Source organism: Linepithema humile, chromosome 7, assembly GCF_040581485.1.
Source record: "Linepithema humile isolate Giens D197 chromosome 7, Lhum_UNIL_v1.0, whole genome shotgun sequence".
Classification (NCBI taxonomy): Eukaryota; Metazoa; Arthropoda; class Insecta; order Hymenoptera; family Formicidae; genus Linepithema; species Linepithema humile.
This window is the reverse complement of record NC_090134.1, coordinates 9,154,402-9,170,045: the sequence shown is the minus strand read 5'-3', so window position 1 is coordinate 9,170,045 and position 15,644 is coordinate 9,154,402. Positions and strand designations below refer to the sequence as shown.

General features: G+C 28.3%; 2 protein-coding genes and 2 long non-coding RNA genes across 9 annotated transcripts; 2 read left to right on the top strand and 2 right to left on the bottom strand.

Moving 5' to 3' along the window:
* Positions 1-891: 891 nt before the first annotated feature.
* On the bottom strand, positions 892-4,567 carry LOC105675659 (odorant receptor 22c-like). 2 transcript variants are annotated; one of them, XM_067360031.1, is made up of 9 exons: positions 4,353-4,567; positions 3,920-4,039; positions 3,719-3,836; positions 3,390-3,648; positions 3,157-3,273; positions 2,103-2,193; positions 1,562-1,698; positions 1,213-1,345; positions 892-1,126 (listed from the first exon to the last, which is right to left on the bottom strand). In XM_067360031.1, the coding sequence occupies exons 1-9, from the start codon at positions 4,494-4,496 to the stop codon at positions 1,076-1,078; spliced, it is 1,170 nt and encodes a 389-aa protein (XP_067216132.1). In that variant the 5' UTR covers positions 4,497-4,567; the 3' UTR covers positions 892-1,075. The 2 variants fall into 2 exon arrangements, with proteins under 2 accessions (XP_067216132.1, XP_012228365.2); XM_012372942.2 differs by having other exon boundaries at positions 3,390-3,639.
* Positions 4,568-6,279: 1,712 nt separating this feature from the next.
* On the bottom strand, positions 6,280-9,696 carry LOC137001307 (odorant receptor 33b-like). 5 transcript variants are annotated; one of them, XR_010891384.1, is made up of 9 exons: positions 9,211-9,695; positions 8,800-8,919; positions 8,586-8,703; positions 7,916-8,168; positions 7,626-7,739; positions 7,222-7,312; positions 6,831-6,976; positions 6,501-6,647; positions 6,280-6,424 (listed from the first exon to the last, which is right to left on the bottom strand). XR_010891384.1 is itself a non-coding variant. In XM_067360003.1 (9 exons), the coding sequence occupies exons 1-9, from the start codon at positions 9,352-9,354 to the stop codon at positions 6,362-6,364; spliced, it is 1,182 nt and encodes a 393-aa protein (XP_067216104.1). In that variant the 5' UTR covers positions 9,355-9,695; the 3' UTR covers positions 6,280-6,361. The 5 variants fall into 5 exon arrangements, 4 of the variants coding, with proteins under 4 accessions (XP_067216104.1, XP_067216101.1, XP_067216102.1 ...); XM_067360003.1 differs by having other exon boundaries at positions 6,501-6,633; XM_067360000.1 differs by having other exon boundaries at positions 6,280-6,633; positions 9,211-9,696.
* Positions 9,697-10,761: 1,065 nt separating this feature from the next.
* Positions 10,762-11,578, top strand: LOC137001324 (uncharacterized). Its single transcript, XR_010891388.1, has 3 exons — positions 10,762-10,859; positions 11,304-11,333; positions 11,544-11,578. It is a non-coding gene; the product is annotated as an uncharacterized lncRNA (long non-coding RNA).
* An 896-nt stretch (positions 11,579-12,474) lies between these two features.
* Positions 12,475-14,455, top strand: LOC137001323 (uncharacterized). Its single transcript, XR_010891387.1, has 3 exons — positions 12,475-13,329; positions 13,525-13,790; positions 14,346-14,455. It is a non-coding gene; the product is annotated as an uncharacterized lncRNA (long non-coding RNA).
* Positions 14,456-15,644: the final 1,189 nt, after the last annotated feature.

Sequence of the window (15,644 nt, the reverse complement as noted above, 5' to 3'; positions counted from 1 at the left end):
TACGCAGTAATTAAAATATGTAATTATTATGAACTATAACTTTTTGTGACATAGCTTTGGCAAAAAACAGAGAGAGATACACATAGATAGCAGATAGATATATAAAAAGGGAAATTTAAGTTTCTTGATAGCAAATTTGGAGTTTTATCTTCTGAAAAATCTGCCGTACTTGTTACATGTATAATAACAATTAATATTTCTGCAGATTTATTATAGTAATTACAATCATATATGTTTACAATCTGCATCATATTTTGTAATATACAGAAAATATAATTTAATCAAATAATGTGTTATTGAAATAATCTTCTAAATTTTTTAATAAATATAAAAATGTATTATATGTGTTTTTTATCATATTTATTTTATTGTATTTATGATAAACGTTTATAATATCATATTTATGACAAAATACTACGCTCTCTAGATAAATCGCATATTAAACACGGATATGCTAGACAGTATCGATTGATGAGTTTTAATTTTACAGCTTTTCGATACATATCTACAGCGTTAATTATTCTAATGTAAATCACATTTCTGATTTTACTATTCGTTTCTAGATTAAGTTCTGTTCAATATTGTAACTAGGCGAATGTAAATAACATTCGTTAATTGTGAACATTAAGACGTGAGTTCCATGATAAATTAATAGCAGTTTTGTTAATGTATTTTGTACACAAAGAAATGTATTTCATTCACAATTTAATATATATTATATATGAAATCATAATAATTCTGTTATATACCTTGCAATTTTAAACATACCACAGATATATTACTAGTATAGGTTTTTTATTCTTCTCCTCGCTAGCATCTCCGTCTGTATTTGAACAAGTATTGAACAAGTAATACATAACAGCAAAGAACAAGTAATACAATGATGTTAAATTATATTCAGAATTGAATGGTTTATTATATTTTATACAAGAATAAGCTATTTATATTTTGCATGCATTTTGTTCAATTCAACTACTAATTTTTGTCGCATTTACAGCAGCGGATAACCTTATACGCGATACGTGATCAAATTTAGTAGTTTAGGATCCATCTTGATGTCATATGTTATTCAAGTTTACCGCGTAGAATAGAGAACAGTACAGTAAGATATTGAAGCACTCAACAACTAGAATTTTTTTTTTATTTTATTTATCAATAATAAATCCATAATAAATAAGAATCTATGGAGAATATTGTCGGAACATTTCTTACCGATGCCGCACTTTCCATAGATGCCACAAATATTCCACCGAGAATTACATTGAAACTCTTAGTGCCTCTTTGTAACAGAAACAACACCATTTTTTGTATGTTTAAAGGAGCCATATACCACTGATTATCGTATCTACAAAATGATGACAAATGATGACAAATGATGACATTGGTAATTATTAAAAAAATTAAAAAATAAAAATAGTGGAGACTTTACGGCACATGCAAAAATTTACAAACCGCGTCAACTATAAGTTTATTATCTTTATTAACATTAAAGCATCTATTTTGCAAGCATCATCAAATCGAGTATTCGCACGTAATTGTATAAAGTGTAAACGTTTCTTACGTAGTAACAAATACGTAGCTATTATGTTCCGTAATTTCTTGAGCGACATAATTGGCTATAAACAAGTAAAAGTAGAGAACAATTGACATTACAATTGGTAATACAAGCTGCTCAATGTGACCGTCAAACATTGCTATCTAGAAATTATAATGTAAATTATTACGGTTTATATTTGTATTAATTAGTAGCTTTTTTTACGTAATTTGTGTATTCATTCGTATATTATCGCAACAATTATGCGCATATTTTCCGCAAATAATCATTTTTAAAGCAAATATAAGTTTAATTGATCGATATGTCAGAAGAAATTGTTTTTTTTTCTTTTTTCTTTTTTTCCTTTCTTCCTACTCATTTTTTTTCTTCCCGTTACGGATTTCTTGACCGATTTAAAAAATTTTAATTCATATACTTGATAACAAATTTTTTCTATTTTGAAATGTTTTTCTATTGTTTTTTATATTTATAAATATTTTAGTAAATGTTAATATCATGAAATTTCGTAAACTAGTTCCCTAGTATATAAACAAAACACAAAACTTACACAAACAAGATTAAGACACAAGCTGACCATGCCACTTGCTATCAAAAAGAAGAATGATCTTTCAAAATTGATTATGAAAAAATTGGTATACCTTAGAGAATATGAAAGAGTGTTAATACATGTATACTACATATTTGATATATTGTATATATGCTAGCGTCAAAGCTCGAAGGTTCGGCAATCGTAAGATTGCCTAGGCAAAGTTAAGATGTCAAGAGCGTTTTAAGCAATGTTCGAAATGTAACTTTATTTCGGATTTTGGATTCGTCCAAATGTTAGTCGTCTGAAGTTTGCACGAATAATCCCTACTTCTACAAAACATAGGAAGCGCACACGCTCGAAGCAAATTAGTCGTGCGTTTATGTCCGTATTGATTTGACGTACTGGATCCTATCTTGTTTGAATTTTTGATCTTTTCAGATATATATCAGGATAAATAATTAAAAGTTTACAACTTTAATTTATGAAAATAGCTGTAAAACCGCTTTCTGTCATTCTTTAAATCTTCCGAAATATTGCTCTGTTGATAGAAAAATGACACACACCAAAAATTAGAATTTTTTTGACAACGAAAAGAAATCGACTCTCAAAACCATATACTCGTAACATCGTTTTAAAGAATATATTATAATGATAGTATAACATGGAAAGAAGGTGAAGTTATACATATTCACTGTTCTAACGTTGTTGTGTCCAATTCAGAATTTGAAAAATGCTCTACTGAAAAGCTCTTAATTTTGAGATGTGTCACTTTTCTATCAACTGAGCAATATGATGAACCTTTCATAATTCTTCTCTCTTTACACATAACTTATTTAGACAAAGATTTATGTGAATGATTGGACGAAAACGCAGCCAGTGAGCACGTTCGACACGTACAACCACAATCGGACATAATCGTGCATCCAGCTGTTCTGAACGAATACGGATTTGATGTGCGCTCAGCCTTAGGCAACCTTAAGTTTGCTTAAAACATTTTTGACAATTTTAACTTCACCTAAGCAATCTTAGAATTGACGATTTTTCGGGCTTTGCGGGTAACATATATACCAACTTCATAGCTTTGCGATGAATATCTATTGCACAAATTATTTCCTTATGAATTTCTTTCTCACTTTTTAGACATCTCATTTGGATAATGTCCGCTGTCATTGCCTGTTCAATGCGATAACTGTAAGCAATTTTATTATTATAGTTATATAGTTTATATTTGAGACGTTAAAAAAATTATCGTAAACAATATCAATTTTTGCATTGTATTTTTGTATTATGCGTTTATTTACTTACCAGGCAATATTAAACATTCCACATATATGTTGAAGATATGCTATAAGCCATGTTCCTGTCCCTACCATTGCGAACCCTCCTATAATCCAAGCTGCATATCTGTGCATTGTGATTAAGTAGAAGTATTTCTCTTGATCGATAAAGTATTCTGTTATGACAATCTCCGGAGGATGAGATTTATTTGCAGACAGAACACTATTATGAATATGCAACCAAATTTGTAGCAAAGCAAAAATAATTTCACCGGTCACTGCAAACACTAAAAGTTTTAAAGAAGTAATTACATAAGTCATTTAACGCATAAGAAAATATGAAATATGTTGTCTTACCCATAATTGCAGTCGTAAAACGTTTAGATCTGCTTCCGTACTTTTCTAGTATAGCAACTTCGTTTACGTCTTTTAATTCATTATATAAATTCTGAAGTTGTTCGCACATACTCTTTATCTATCATGTCAATAACGTTGTGCATTTTTTTTTATAACATTTAAAAATAATTATTTTATTTTAAGATTTCTTATTATACTCACAGTGTTAATGTTAACACAAAACGAATTGTATTTGATCATAATACACACAAAAAAAAACCCGGAAGAGAAAACTTTGAGAATGAGATCTAGAGTACATTTTGACGTCAGAAATATCGTAAACTGAAAATAATATTTTTGTTGAACCAATCGCATTTAAAACAATACTTTGCTTTACTAAAATTCTAAATGTATTCTAAATTCCTTAGGGGTGGGATTCTTTGTTACTCTTCTATAACATAAACGTAGTGGTTATTGAATTAATTGTATTTAAAGAAGATATTTTAGTTAGCTAAGACTATCAATAATTAACTTTAAAGTTTTTAAATAATGGATTTCTCGTTGCCTCCCTCTATATACAATAATTTAGTAACAAATTATTATTATAAATTATAATACAATTCCGCTTATTTGCACAATTGAAATAATGATATACCTGAAATAGAACATAAGTAGTTAGAGTATTAAAAAGTAGAATTAACTGAAGTCGAGTAAATAGCGATTGCTTGTAAGGCCACAAGCCTAAGATAAGTAATAAAATGCGATTGGTATTAAAATAACGAGTCTCGAGAGAGATCATTTCTGCGCGAGTGTACAGACACGTTTGATAAAAAGTAAATTCACAAAAGTGTACTTACCCCATTCTTTCAATTTACTTTTTTTTCTTAACGTAAATTTCACAAGAAATTGTGTAATTTAGCGCTAGTGTAATATAAAGCGACATAAAATGTAACCGTGTGATCAAACTATCGCAATTTAGGAAATTTTCTTGGCATAGAGTTTATAAATAAGGAATCGATATTACATTAAAAGCAATTTATTGAATGTCTTTTCTCACAGAATAATTTTTATAAGAAGGTTTTTCTGTACATAAGTCGCGCAACCGCAATGGCCACAATTTTTCAGCTCTACAGTTCCGTTTCTTTCAGTCTAGTATGAACATTTGTGGTGTACGATTGTATAAATACTGTTAAACAGCAGGATATACATATGTACTTGCTTTTAAGTTACTACTAGTAAAATATATTATCACTCTAGTCTCAAAAGCTTTAGTGTTTCTTTGTATTATCAAAAATAATATATATGATTTTCTATACATATATGAATATGCAATATATTGTTAAACGCAGAACCTTAGTATAAATTCTGGAGATGTTACTTTCTTTTAAAATTCTTTTGGTCAGAAAATTTTTTAAATAAAAGTCACGCAATTAAAGTTACAATTTTTTAGCGTCAAATTTTATATAAATTTTATTTTAATGCGTTTTTTTTCTAAGTTAAGTTTACTCAAGTGTAGCATCAGTGCTGACATGTAAATTTTCAATTTTGTTATTAGTAAAATTATTTATATAATATTATTTGTTTACTAAAATTTGTTTAACCAAATATCTTCTATGCATTTTTAAATATGCTTTTTTGATGTCAACTCTCATACTATCTGAACACGTGTGCATTATCTGTTATTAAAAAAATCAAATATAAATATTTAATAATGATAAAGCAAACTTTTTACTAAAAAATGGAGTGGTGTTATACATTAAGGGGCTACATACACCTAGAAACGTAAAAAATAGGCCTTTTTCTCGATTTTTTTTTTGAGAAACGTAATGTATGTAATTAATCCTAGGTTTTTTTACTCTAATGTACGTTGTTACAACATGTTTCAGAATAAATTTGAAATAGAAATATTTGAAAATGGAGATATTGTCCTCGGCACAAGACCATGTTGAAAAAAGGTGCTCCGCGGTATCAGATAGATACAGCTCGTACAAGACTTGTTTTAAATAAATCAGACTAGAATTTTCTCAAACTGTATGAAATTATCTAGTTTTTATCGTGGCCGTTTTTTTAAATATTGATTTTTGACAAAATGGCGGCCGTTTAAATAAAAACAGTGATTTTTAGGGTAAAAATCGGTCATTCTTTTAGCTGCAAAAAAAATAAGGGCTCCAAAAAAAATTTGCCACGATAAAGACTGCCTTTTTTTGTGTAGATTAAGCCCTCCAAATCAAGTAAATTGGTCCAGTCGTTTTCGAGATATTTCTGGTACGCGTTTTGAAAACATGGTTTCGAGAAAAACGCGTTTAAAGTTTGACATTCCGATAAAAACGTTGATACGCGCTTAGACCTTTTTCGCTATATCTCCGACAATTTTCAAGAAATCACTTTGAAACTTGCAGGGGATATTCTCAAGACCTTATACTTTTCGAATATGCAAAAAACAAAAAATGCATTTTTTCACAATTTCTAGGTGTATGTAGCCCCTTAAAAGATAGTAAAACAGTTAAAAAGGAATAATATCTACAAATAATTTTTAATTATTGACGTTGCATATCATTTTGTATTAAATTAATTTGCATGAATTCCATTAAATTTATGCTTTATTTGTCTAAATATTTAACATACCGTCAATTTGCAATTAATTTTTTTTAATTTTATATAAGATTACTTTGTAGATTGGCTTGTAGAATAAATGACGGTAAAGTAAGATATTGATGCGGTCGTTAGCTGTAATAAATGACATTTTTCTAGTGAAATTAAAGTACACTACGTAAAATACATTGATACATAGTATAAATTTTACCGTTGCGAAGCCCTCAAAGCATCCTACAAACATTCCAGCAATAATCAGGTGAAAACGTTTTGTGCCTCTTTGCAGCAAAAAAAGTATCAATCTTTGTATATGTAAGGAAGCTACATACCATTTAACGTTGTACCTATGAAACAATAACTAAACAACAAATAAATAATTTGATGCGCGTAAAATTCGTGAATAATGTACGCATATCTGTTTTTAATTGTATCGTATTTTTAATTTATTCCTTATTTTATTTAAATATTATATAAACATTAACTTTACTTTTTATTGAGAAAATTTTAATATTAAAGTATCATGAGTAAAAATTTTTCTTACGCAGTAACAAATATGTCATTATTATGGTCCATAATTATCTGTCCCATGAGATTAGCACAAAATAGGTACACATAGATGGCACATAGAAACACTATAGGCAGTGACATTTTCTTGATATTGAATCCACAGTTTACTTCCTGAAAAATCTGACATACTAATTATATAAAAATTATTAATATTTTTGCAGATTCATTAATCATAATTCTATATGTTTTATAATCAATATCATAGATTCTAACGTGTACAGCAAATATTATTTATTCCAATAATTTATTAATAAAATAATCTTTTAATGTTTAATAAATATGAAATATATTATATAATTATTAACGTATTATGTAACTTGTACTTATATTTGAAATTAGTTTTAATAACAGAAAACAAAATTTACTCGAAAAAGATTAAGGCTCGCGCATATCACTGACGCCACGGCGAATAAGGCCATAGATATGTTAATTGTAGACATTAAAAGATTTACGAACCTTCAAAAATAAGAAAATGCTATTACTTGGCTGAATTAAATAAATTTTTTTATTAACTAGTGACATTGTGACTAACGACATCTTTACAATTTCATTTTTTTTTATGTCAACTATGTTTATGGGTACATTCTGAATTCAAGTTTCAGTTAAATAAATTTATTCAGTTTGTACTACATCTATGAGTATTTTATTACTCATAATTTAATAATGCTCTTGATATTTTTTTAAGAAAAAAACTTTTTTTTTTTAGCGAATATTGATATTATGCGAAACACTTTATATATTTTTTATACATGCATGATTTGATACTAACTGCATAGCTTTGCGATGCATATCCACGGCATAAACTATCCCTATATAAACCATATTTGTGTTTTTTGTATTCGTTTCCAGATTAATTTTCATCATTGCTTGCTCTATGCGGTAACTAGAAATAATTTGTATATTCCATTACGTATATATTATATTTAACTTTAGACTAACATTGAGACATGACAAAATTCCGAGATGCATTAATAATAGTGTTTTTGAAGTATTTTTGTGTAAAGAAACTAATTTTATTTGCAATTTATTTTTTACAATTTATAATAATATTTTTCTTACCTAGCAATTTTAAACATTCCGCAGGCATGCTGGAAATACATGATAATCATTGATCCTGTCGCTAGTATTGCGGTTATTACTATGCAAATTGCAGCATTTGCGTGTAGTACAATTAAATACGAATATCTTTCTTTGTCTATAAAGTACTCCGTAATTATGAGTAGCGAAAATGATTGAGATTCATTCGTAAGAGATACAGCATACATAATATGCGGCAAAATTAAGAGCGCGATACAACCAAATGACGCAAGCACTAAAACACAATTTTAAAAAACAGCGATATTTAGTAATATTTATTAAACCATTGCTTTGTAATTATCAAAAATTTTCAATTGTTTAAATAATTAAATAATTATTTATTTATTTATTTTACATCCAATTCATGTACTTGTATATCTTAAACGACGTTAGAAATAGAAACAAACTGGAAAAAATGAACGTATTTTGATCTCGGACACATTGCTTGATGAATATGAATACTGAATAGAGATGTTTATTTATATTATTTTTTCTTTACGTAGATTTTAATAGATTTAAAAATATTATACAGTTGAAAATTAAAATATACTAGTCCCAATCTATCCAAAATACGCTTATTTAGTACTCATTATTTTATTTAAATTAAAATTTATATATGTTTTAAATAGAAGTCATTAAAGAATTGCTTTACCTGTAAGTACAACAGCATAGCGTCTTGCGATAATCCAATATTTTTCTATAATGGCGACTTCGCCCTCATCTCTGAGCTCATCGTATATATGCTGAAGTATTTCTAATAAATTCTTTATCTATTATTTAAATAATTTTAATGCCATTTGATTTGTAAGATTTGGCACAACATGTATGACATATTTATTTAAACAAATAATAATCTGTTTACTTACAATTTTCAAATTAAAAGTAAATGCGTTATATTGAAACATGCAGAGAATGAAGAAAAATGTGTTAGAGAAAATTTCGATAACAATTTCCGGAGTAAACTTTGAAGTCACAAATGCTGTAAACTACAAATAATTAAAATACATATTATTACCAAAAGAAACCATGTGCGTTTATGTTTTATTAGTGGACATAAATGCTTATATTAGTAACTGCCTATTCTGTAACTCTCTCTGTTGGATATATAACTTACATGTATGATTGATATATAATGATTATATTAAAATAAATATAAACATAATGTTTCCTAATTTTTTTTAAATGTAATTATATCAGGTTTTCACAAATATTGAGATAGTAATTTGTAGATTATATAATAACGAAGTATTAAAAAATTATTAAAAACATCAATGTACCTGAAATATAATAAAGCTTGTCACAATACTGTAGAGCAAAATCAGTTGCAGTCGAACAAATGTAGATTGTTTATATGGCCATGAACCAATCATGAGCAAAAGAATTCGATTGATACTAAAGTACTGCGTCTTTAAACAACTCATCTCTTCGGTCGTCGAAACGCATATGACAGGTAAGAAGTTGGGAATAGTTTGCTCATCCCCTCCTTCTCGCTCATCGATTGAGTATTCTTTCTTTTTATTTTATATTTTTTATAAAACTAATATTAGAAAGTACCACCGTGAGATCCGACATACAATTTAGCAAATTTCTTATGGAAGAGTAATACGATTAAGTAATCGATTTAATATGAAAAGAAATTTTACAGATGTCTTCTTCTCATAAAAAAAAAAGAAAAAAAGACGACTACTTATACAAATGCTGCGCATGCGTTTCTCACCTTTGTCAGTTCTAGAATTTATTTCATTGCGTGAGCACGAAAGATATATTTTGTTCTGAAGAGAAATATACTATAACTATAAATAGGACAGCTATGATGGTATCAATGTTTCATTGATATACGTTTAAAAAATGGGCAAAAGTTTTCGGGACATAAATAATTTTTTGATTATTTAATGTGTTTATCTTTAAAATCAATTTGAGTCAATTAATTTGGAGCTGTGTTTTATTTATTGTAATATCAAATATATCGCAGTGTTTTTATTAATATTTTTTATTTTATTTATACTATTATTTTTATACACGGCTTGTAGAATAAATGAAGGTAAAATAAGATACCGATGCGTTTATCAACTGCAATAAATAAAATTATTTGGTCTGGTAAAATTGAAGTGCGTTACACAAAATATTGTACATTATGATACATAGTATAATTTTTACCGTTCCAAAACCCTCTAGGCCACAAACAATCCAGCAAGCATCACGTAATAGTGTTTGGTGCCTCTTTGCAGCAGGAGAAGTATCAACCTTTGTATATGTAAAGGAGCTATGTACCACTTAACGTTGTACCTACGAAACAATACGACTAAACAACAAATAACTAATTTTACGCGAATAAGATTCGTGAACTGTATATTTGTTTTATGGACTTTATTTCTTATTTGATGTAATTAATATTATATATACATTAATTTTGCTGTTTACTAGAAAAATTTTAATATCAAAATAGCATGTATGAAAATCTTTCTTACGCCGCAACAAATATGTTATTATAATGATCCACAACTTTTTGTGACATAGCATTACCACAAAATAGGTATACATAAATAGCAGATAAAAACAAGAAGGGCAATATACATTTCTTGATGTCAAATCCAGAGTTTATCTCCTGAAAAACCTAACATATTAATTATATAGTAACAATTAATCTTTTCGCAGATTTATTATAGTAATTATAATTCTATGTGTCTTATAATCTGCATATTTTGTAATGTACAGCAAATCTAATTTATGCTAATAATATTAATGAAGTAGTCTTTTAAATGTTTTAATAAATATAAAAATGTATTATGTATAATTTTATTATATTTATTTAAAGATAGATATAATAACAGAAAACAAAGTTTACTCGAAAAAGATTGAGACTTGCGGAGATCACTGCCGCCATGAAGAACAAGGACATAGACATGTTAATTGTGGACATTAAAAGGTTAAAGTACCTTCAAAAATAAGAAGATATTATTACTTGTATTGTAGTAAACAAATTTTTTTATTAATTAGTGCACGTTTTTGCTTGACTAACGCGACAACTTTCTTTACAATTTTATACTTTTATTATCTTTTACATTAACTGTGTTTATGAATGCGTTCTGGATTGAAATTTTAATTAAATTTTTTGATAAATTTGTCTAAAGCAACAAATATTATATTACTGATAATTTATTTTGATATGTTTATTATAAAGAATTTTATTCCAGTTTTACAAGAAAAGATTTGATCCTTAAGTTAGTCTCGATATTATACAAAACACTCTCTGTATATATTTTATATATGCATTATTTGATACGAACTGCATAGCTTTGCGATGCATATCCACGGTATAAACTATCCCTGTGTAAACTATATTTGTTTTTTTCATATTACATGTTTTCAGATTAATTTTTATCATTGCTCGCTCTATACGGTAACTAAAAATAATTTATACACATTTTTATTACATATACAATTAGCTATAGATTAACATTGAGAGATGATCAAATTCTAAGATGGATTAATAATAGTTTTTTTGAAGTATTTTTATATGAAGAAACAAATTCCATTCACAATATAACTTTTACATTATATTGTATTATTATAATGTTTTTCTTACCTGGCAATTTGAAACATTCCACAGACATGTATGAAATGCATTATAATCATTGATCCTGTCGCTAGTATCACAGCTATTGCTACGAAAAATGCTGCATTTGTGTGTAACATAATTAAATAAGAATACTTTTCTTTATCGATAAAGTATTCCGTTATTATCTGCATTGAAGGCGATTGAGATTTATTTGTAAAAGATACAGCATACATAATACGCGGCAAAATTGAAGGTGCGATACAAGCTAACAACGATAGCACTAAAAGACAATTTAAAAAAAACAGCAATGTTTAGCAATATTTAATAAATAATTGCTTAAGAATATTTCAAAATATGTACAGGGTGTCCCTGAAATTTTGACAAAGCGCTCGTGTGCTATAGAACGAACTAAACTGAATCGAAAAGTCCTGTACCACTTGGAATTTTCGCAGTTAACGAGTTATTAATTACTAATCGCCAAATAAGCGCATATCCGCCCAGACTACCACCGATTAGAAGCGCGCGGCGAGATACAACCGCCCAGCGATCATAGTCGCTAGGCGCGCGAAGAGTTGTTTACTACAAGCGGCAAAGCCCGCTCTGAGATATGATTGTCTCCCGTTTTTCATTGTATCTCGCCGCGCGCTTGCATTCGGCGGTAGGCTGGACGGATACGCGCTTATTCGATCTTTAGTAATTAACAACTCGTTAACTGTTGCGAAAATTGCAAAATGGTACAGAACTTTTCGACTCAATTTAGTCCGCTCTATTTGCACACGAGCGCTTTGTAAAAATTTTAAGGACACCCAGTATAAACATAAGATAGTAAGATTAAACGTATTTTGATTTCAAACATATATTACTCTACCAATATGAAACTCTACTGCTGCGCAGAGGTATTATTATTTTTTCTATTTATGCAATCACAAAATCAAAAATTAAAATATAGTAGTCTTATATCATTCAAAATTTGTTTCTGTAGCACTCATTATTCCATTTAAAATAAAAATTATATATATTTTAAATAAAAGTTATTGAAGAATTGCTTTACGTGTAAGTACGCCATTATAGTAGCTTCCGATAACCCAATATTTTTCAATAATAGCAACTTTGCCCTCATCTCTGAGCTCATTGTATATATGCTGAAGTATTTCTAATAAATCCTTCACCTGTTATTTCAATAATTTTTCATGTTATTTGTTTTGCGAGATTTGGCACAAACATGTATGACATACTTATTTAAAGGAATAAGAATCTGTTTACTTACAACTCCTAAATTAAAAGTGAATGCGTTGTATTGTAACATGCAGAGAATGAAGAAAAATGCACTAGAGCAAACTTCAATAACAATTTCCGGAGTGCACTTTAAACTCACAAGTGCTGTAAACTACAGAAAATAATTATATTACAATATATTTAAAAAAGATGCGAGTTTATATTTTATTAGCGACCTGCATATATTAGCAATTGCATATTCTATAATTATTGAAGATGTTATTCGTATGTATGTGATTGATATATAATAATAACACTACAATAAATATTTGTAATGTTACATAGTTTTATTCAAATATAAGCATATCAGGGTTCGTAAATAATAAAAGAGTAGCTATTAAATTATATAGTAACAAAATTTAAAAAAGTTATTTAAATTAATTACAGACCTGAAATATAATGAAACTAATCAGAATAATGTACAGGAAAATCAGTTGCAATCGAACAAATATGGATTGTTTGTATGGCCATAAATCAATTGTGAGCAAAAGAATACGATTGAGATTAAAGTACCGAGTCTTTAAACAACTCATCTCTTCGGTCGTCGAAACGCATATGACTGGTAAGAAGTTGGGAATAGTTCGCTCATCCCCTCCTTCTCACTCATCGATTGAATATTCATTCCCTTGGCGTAAATTTTATTATAAAACTAATATTAGAAAATACCATGGTGAAATCAGACATGCAATTTAGCAAATTTCTTATGGAAGAGCAGTATAATTAAGCAATCGATTTAATATGAAAAAAAATTTTACAGATGTCTTCTTCTCATAAAAAAAAAGAAATAAAGACGACTACTTGTACAAACGCTGCGCATGCGTTTCTCACCTTTATCAGTTCCAGAATTTATTTCATTGCGTGAGCACGAAAGATATATTTCGTTTTGAAGAGGAGTAGCAATAAATACGATAGAACAACCAGGACAGTCTCATAGTGTTTCACTAATACGTTAATAGAAACAGACAAAAGTTTCAGGTCGTGAATAATTTTTGATTATTTAATGTGCGCATCATTGAAATCAATGTGAGTCAATTGATTTTGTGTTATGTTCTATTTCAGCGCTCGGAATTAGTTGCACATTTCGGGCCGATTTCCGAGACAACGCCTCCTGCTCCCCCACTACCGCTCGGCCGCTGGCGGCCGAGCCGCCGATAGCTCTGGCTCAGGAGCGTTTTATATTAGAAATAGGCTGGATTGTTTAGGCATCTTTCGGGAAATCGTAACATTTTCTTCACTACATAAATAATGTTTATTTTTATTAATACATAATATATATATATATATTTAATTATTAATGAAAATAAACATTATTTATGTAGCAAAGAAAATATTACTATTTTCTGAGAGGTGCCTCAATAACCCAGCCTATTTCTTATATAAAACGCTCCTGCGCCAGAGCTATCGACGGCTCGGCCGCCAGCGGCCGAGCGGTAGTGGGGGAACAGGAGGCGTCGTCTCGGAAATCGGCCCGAAATGTGCAACTAATTCCGAGCGCTGTTTTATTTATTATGACGTCTGATATATCGTAGTTTTTTACTAATATTTTTTATTTTATTTCTACATTTATTTTTTATTTAGGTACGGCTTGTAGAATAAATAAAGGTAAAGTAAGAGACCGATGCGGTTATCAATTGCAATAAACAAAATTATCTAGTGTGGTAAAATTATAGTACGTTACATAAAAGACATTGTGATACATGATATAATTTTTACCGTTCCGAAATCCTCAAGACATTCCACAAATAATCCAGCAAGCATCACGTAATAGCGTTTTGTGCCTCTCTGCAGCAGGAAAAGTAACAATCTTTGTATATGTAAAGGAGCTATGTACCACTTAATGTTGTACTTACGAAATAATAACTAAACAACAAATAAATAAAATTGCACGCGAGTAAGATTCGTGAATAACGTACGTATTTGTTTTACGATATTTATTTTTTAATTGATATAAATATATTTACATAAACATTAACTTTACTTTTTACTAGAAAAATTTTAACATTAAAGTATCATATGTGAAAATTTTTCTTACGCAGTCACAAATATGTAATTATTATGATCCATAACTTTTTGTGACATAGCATTGCCACAAAATAGATACAGATAGATGGCAGATAGAAGTATACAAGGAAATATACATTTTTTATATCAAATCCAGAGTTTAACTCCTGAAAAATCTGGTATACCAGTTATGTAATTAAGTAGCCAGTTAAGTAACCAGTTATATAATTTACTAATAATTAATATTTTCGCAGATTTATTATAGTAATTATAATTCTACATGTCTTACAATTTGTATCATGTTTTATGTTTTTATACTATACAGCAAATCTAATTTATGCAAATAATCTGTTAATGAAGTAATTTTTTAAATGTTTTAATAAATATAAAAATGTATTATGTGTACTTTTATTATATTTATTTAAAGATAAATATAATAACAGAAAACAAAGTTTACTCGAAAAAGATTGAGACTTGCGGAGATCACTGCCGTCATGACGAATAAGGACATACGTGTGTTAATTGCAGACACTAAAACTTTTATGTACGTTCAAAGATAAGAAAATATTATTGTTTAACGGACTATATTGTAATACACTAGTACTTTGATTAATTAGTGCACATTTTCGTTTGGCTAATAACATCTTTTTTACAATTTTATTATTTTTTACTAACTATAACTATTTTATTAACTATCTTTGTGGTTGCATCCTGGATTGAAGTTTTAATTAAATTTTTAGTAAAAATATTAAATTATGAGTAATACAAAATTTGTTACTTTAAATAAATTTATTAAAAAATTTTATTAAAACTTTAATCCAGGATGCAACTACAAAGATAGTTAATAAAATAGTTATTAGTAAATAGTTATATACA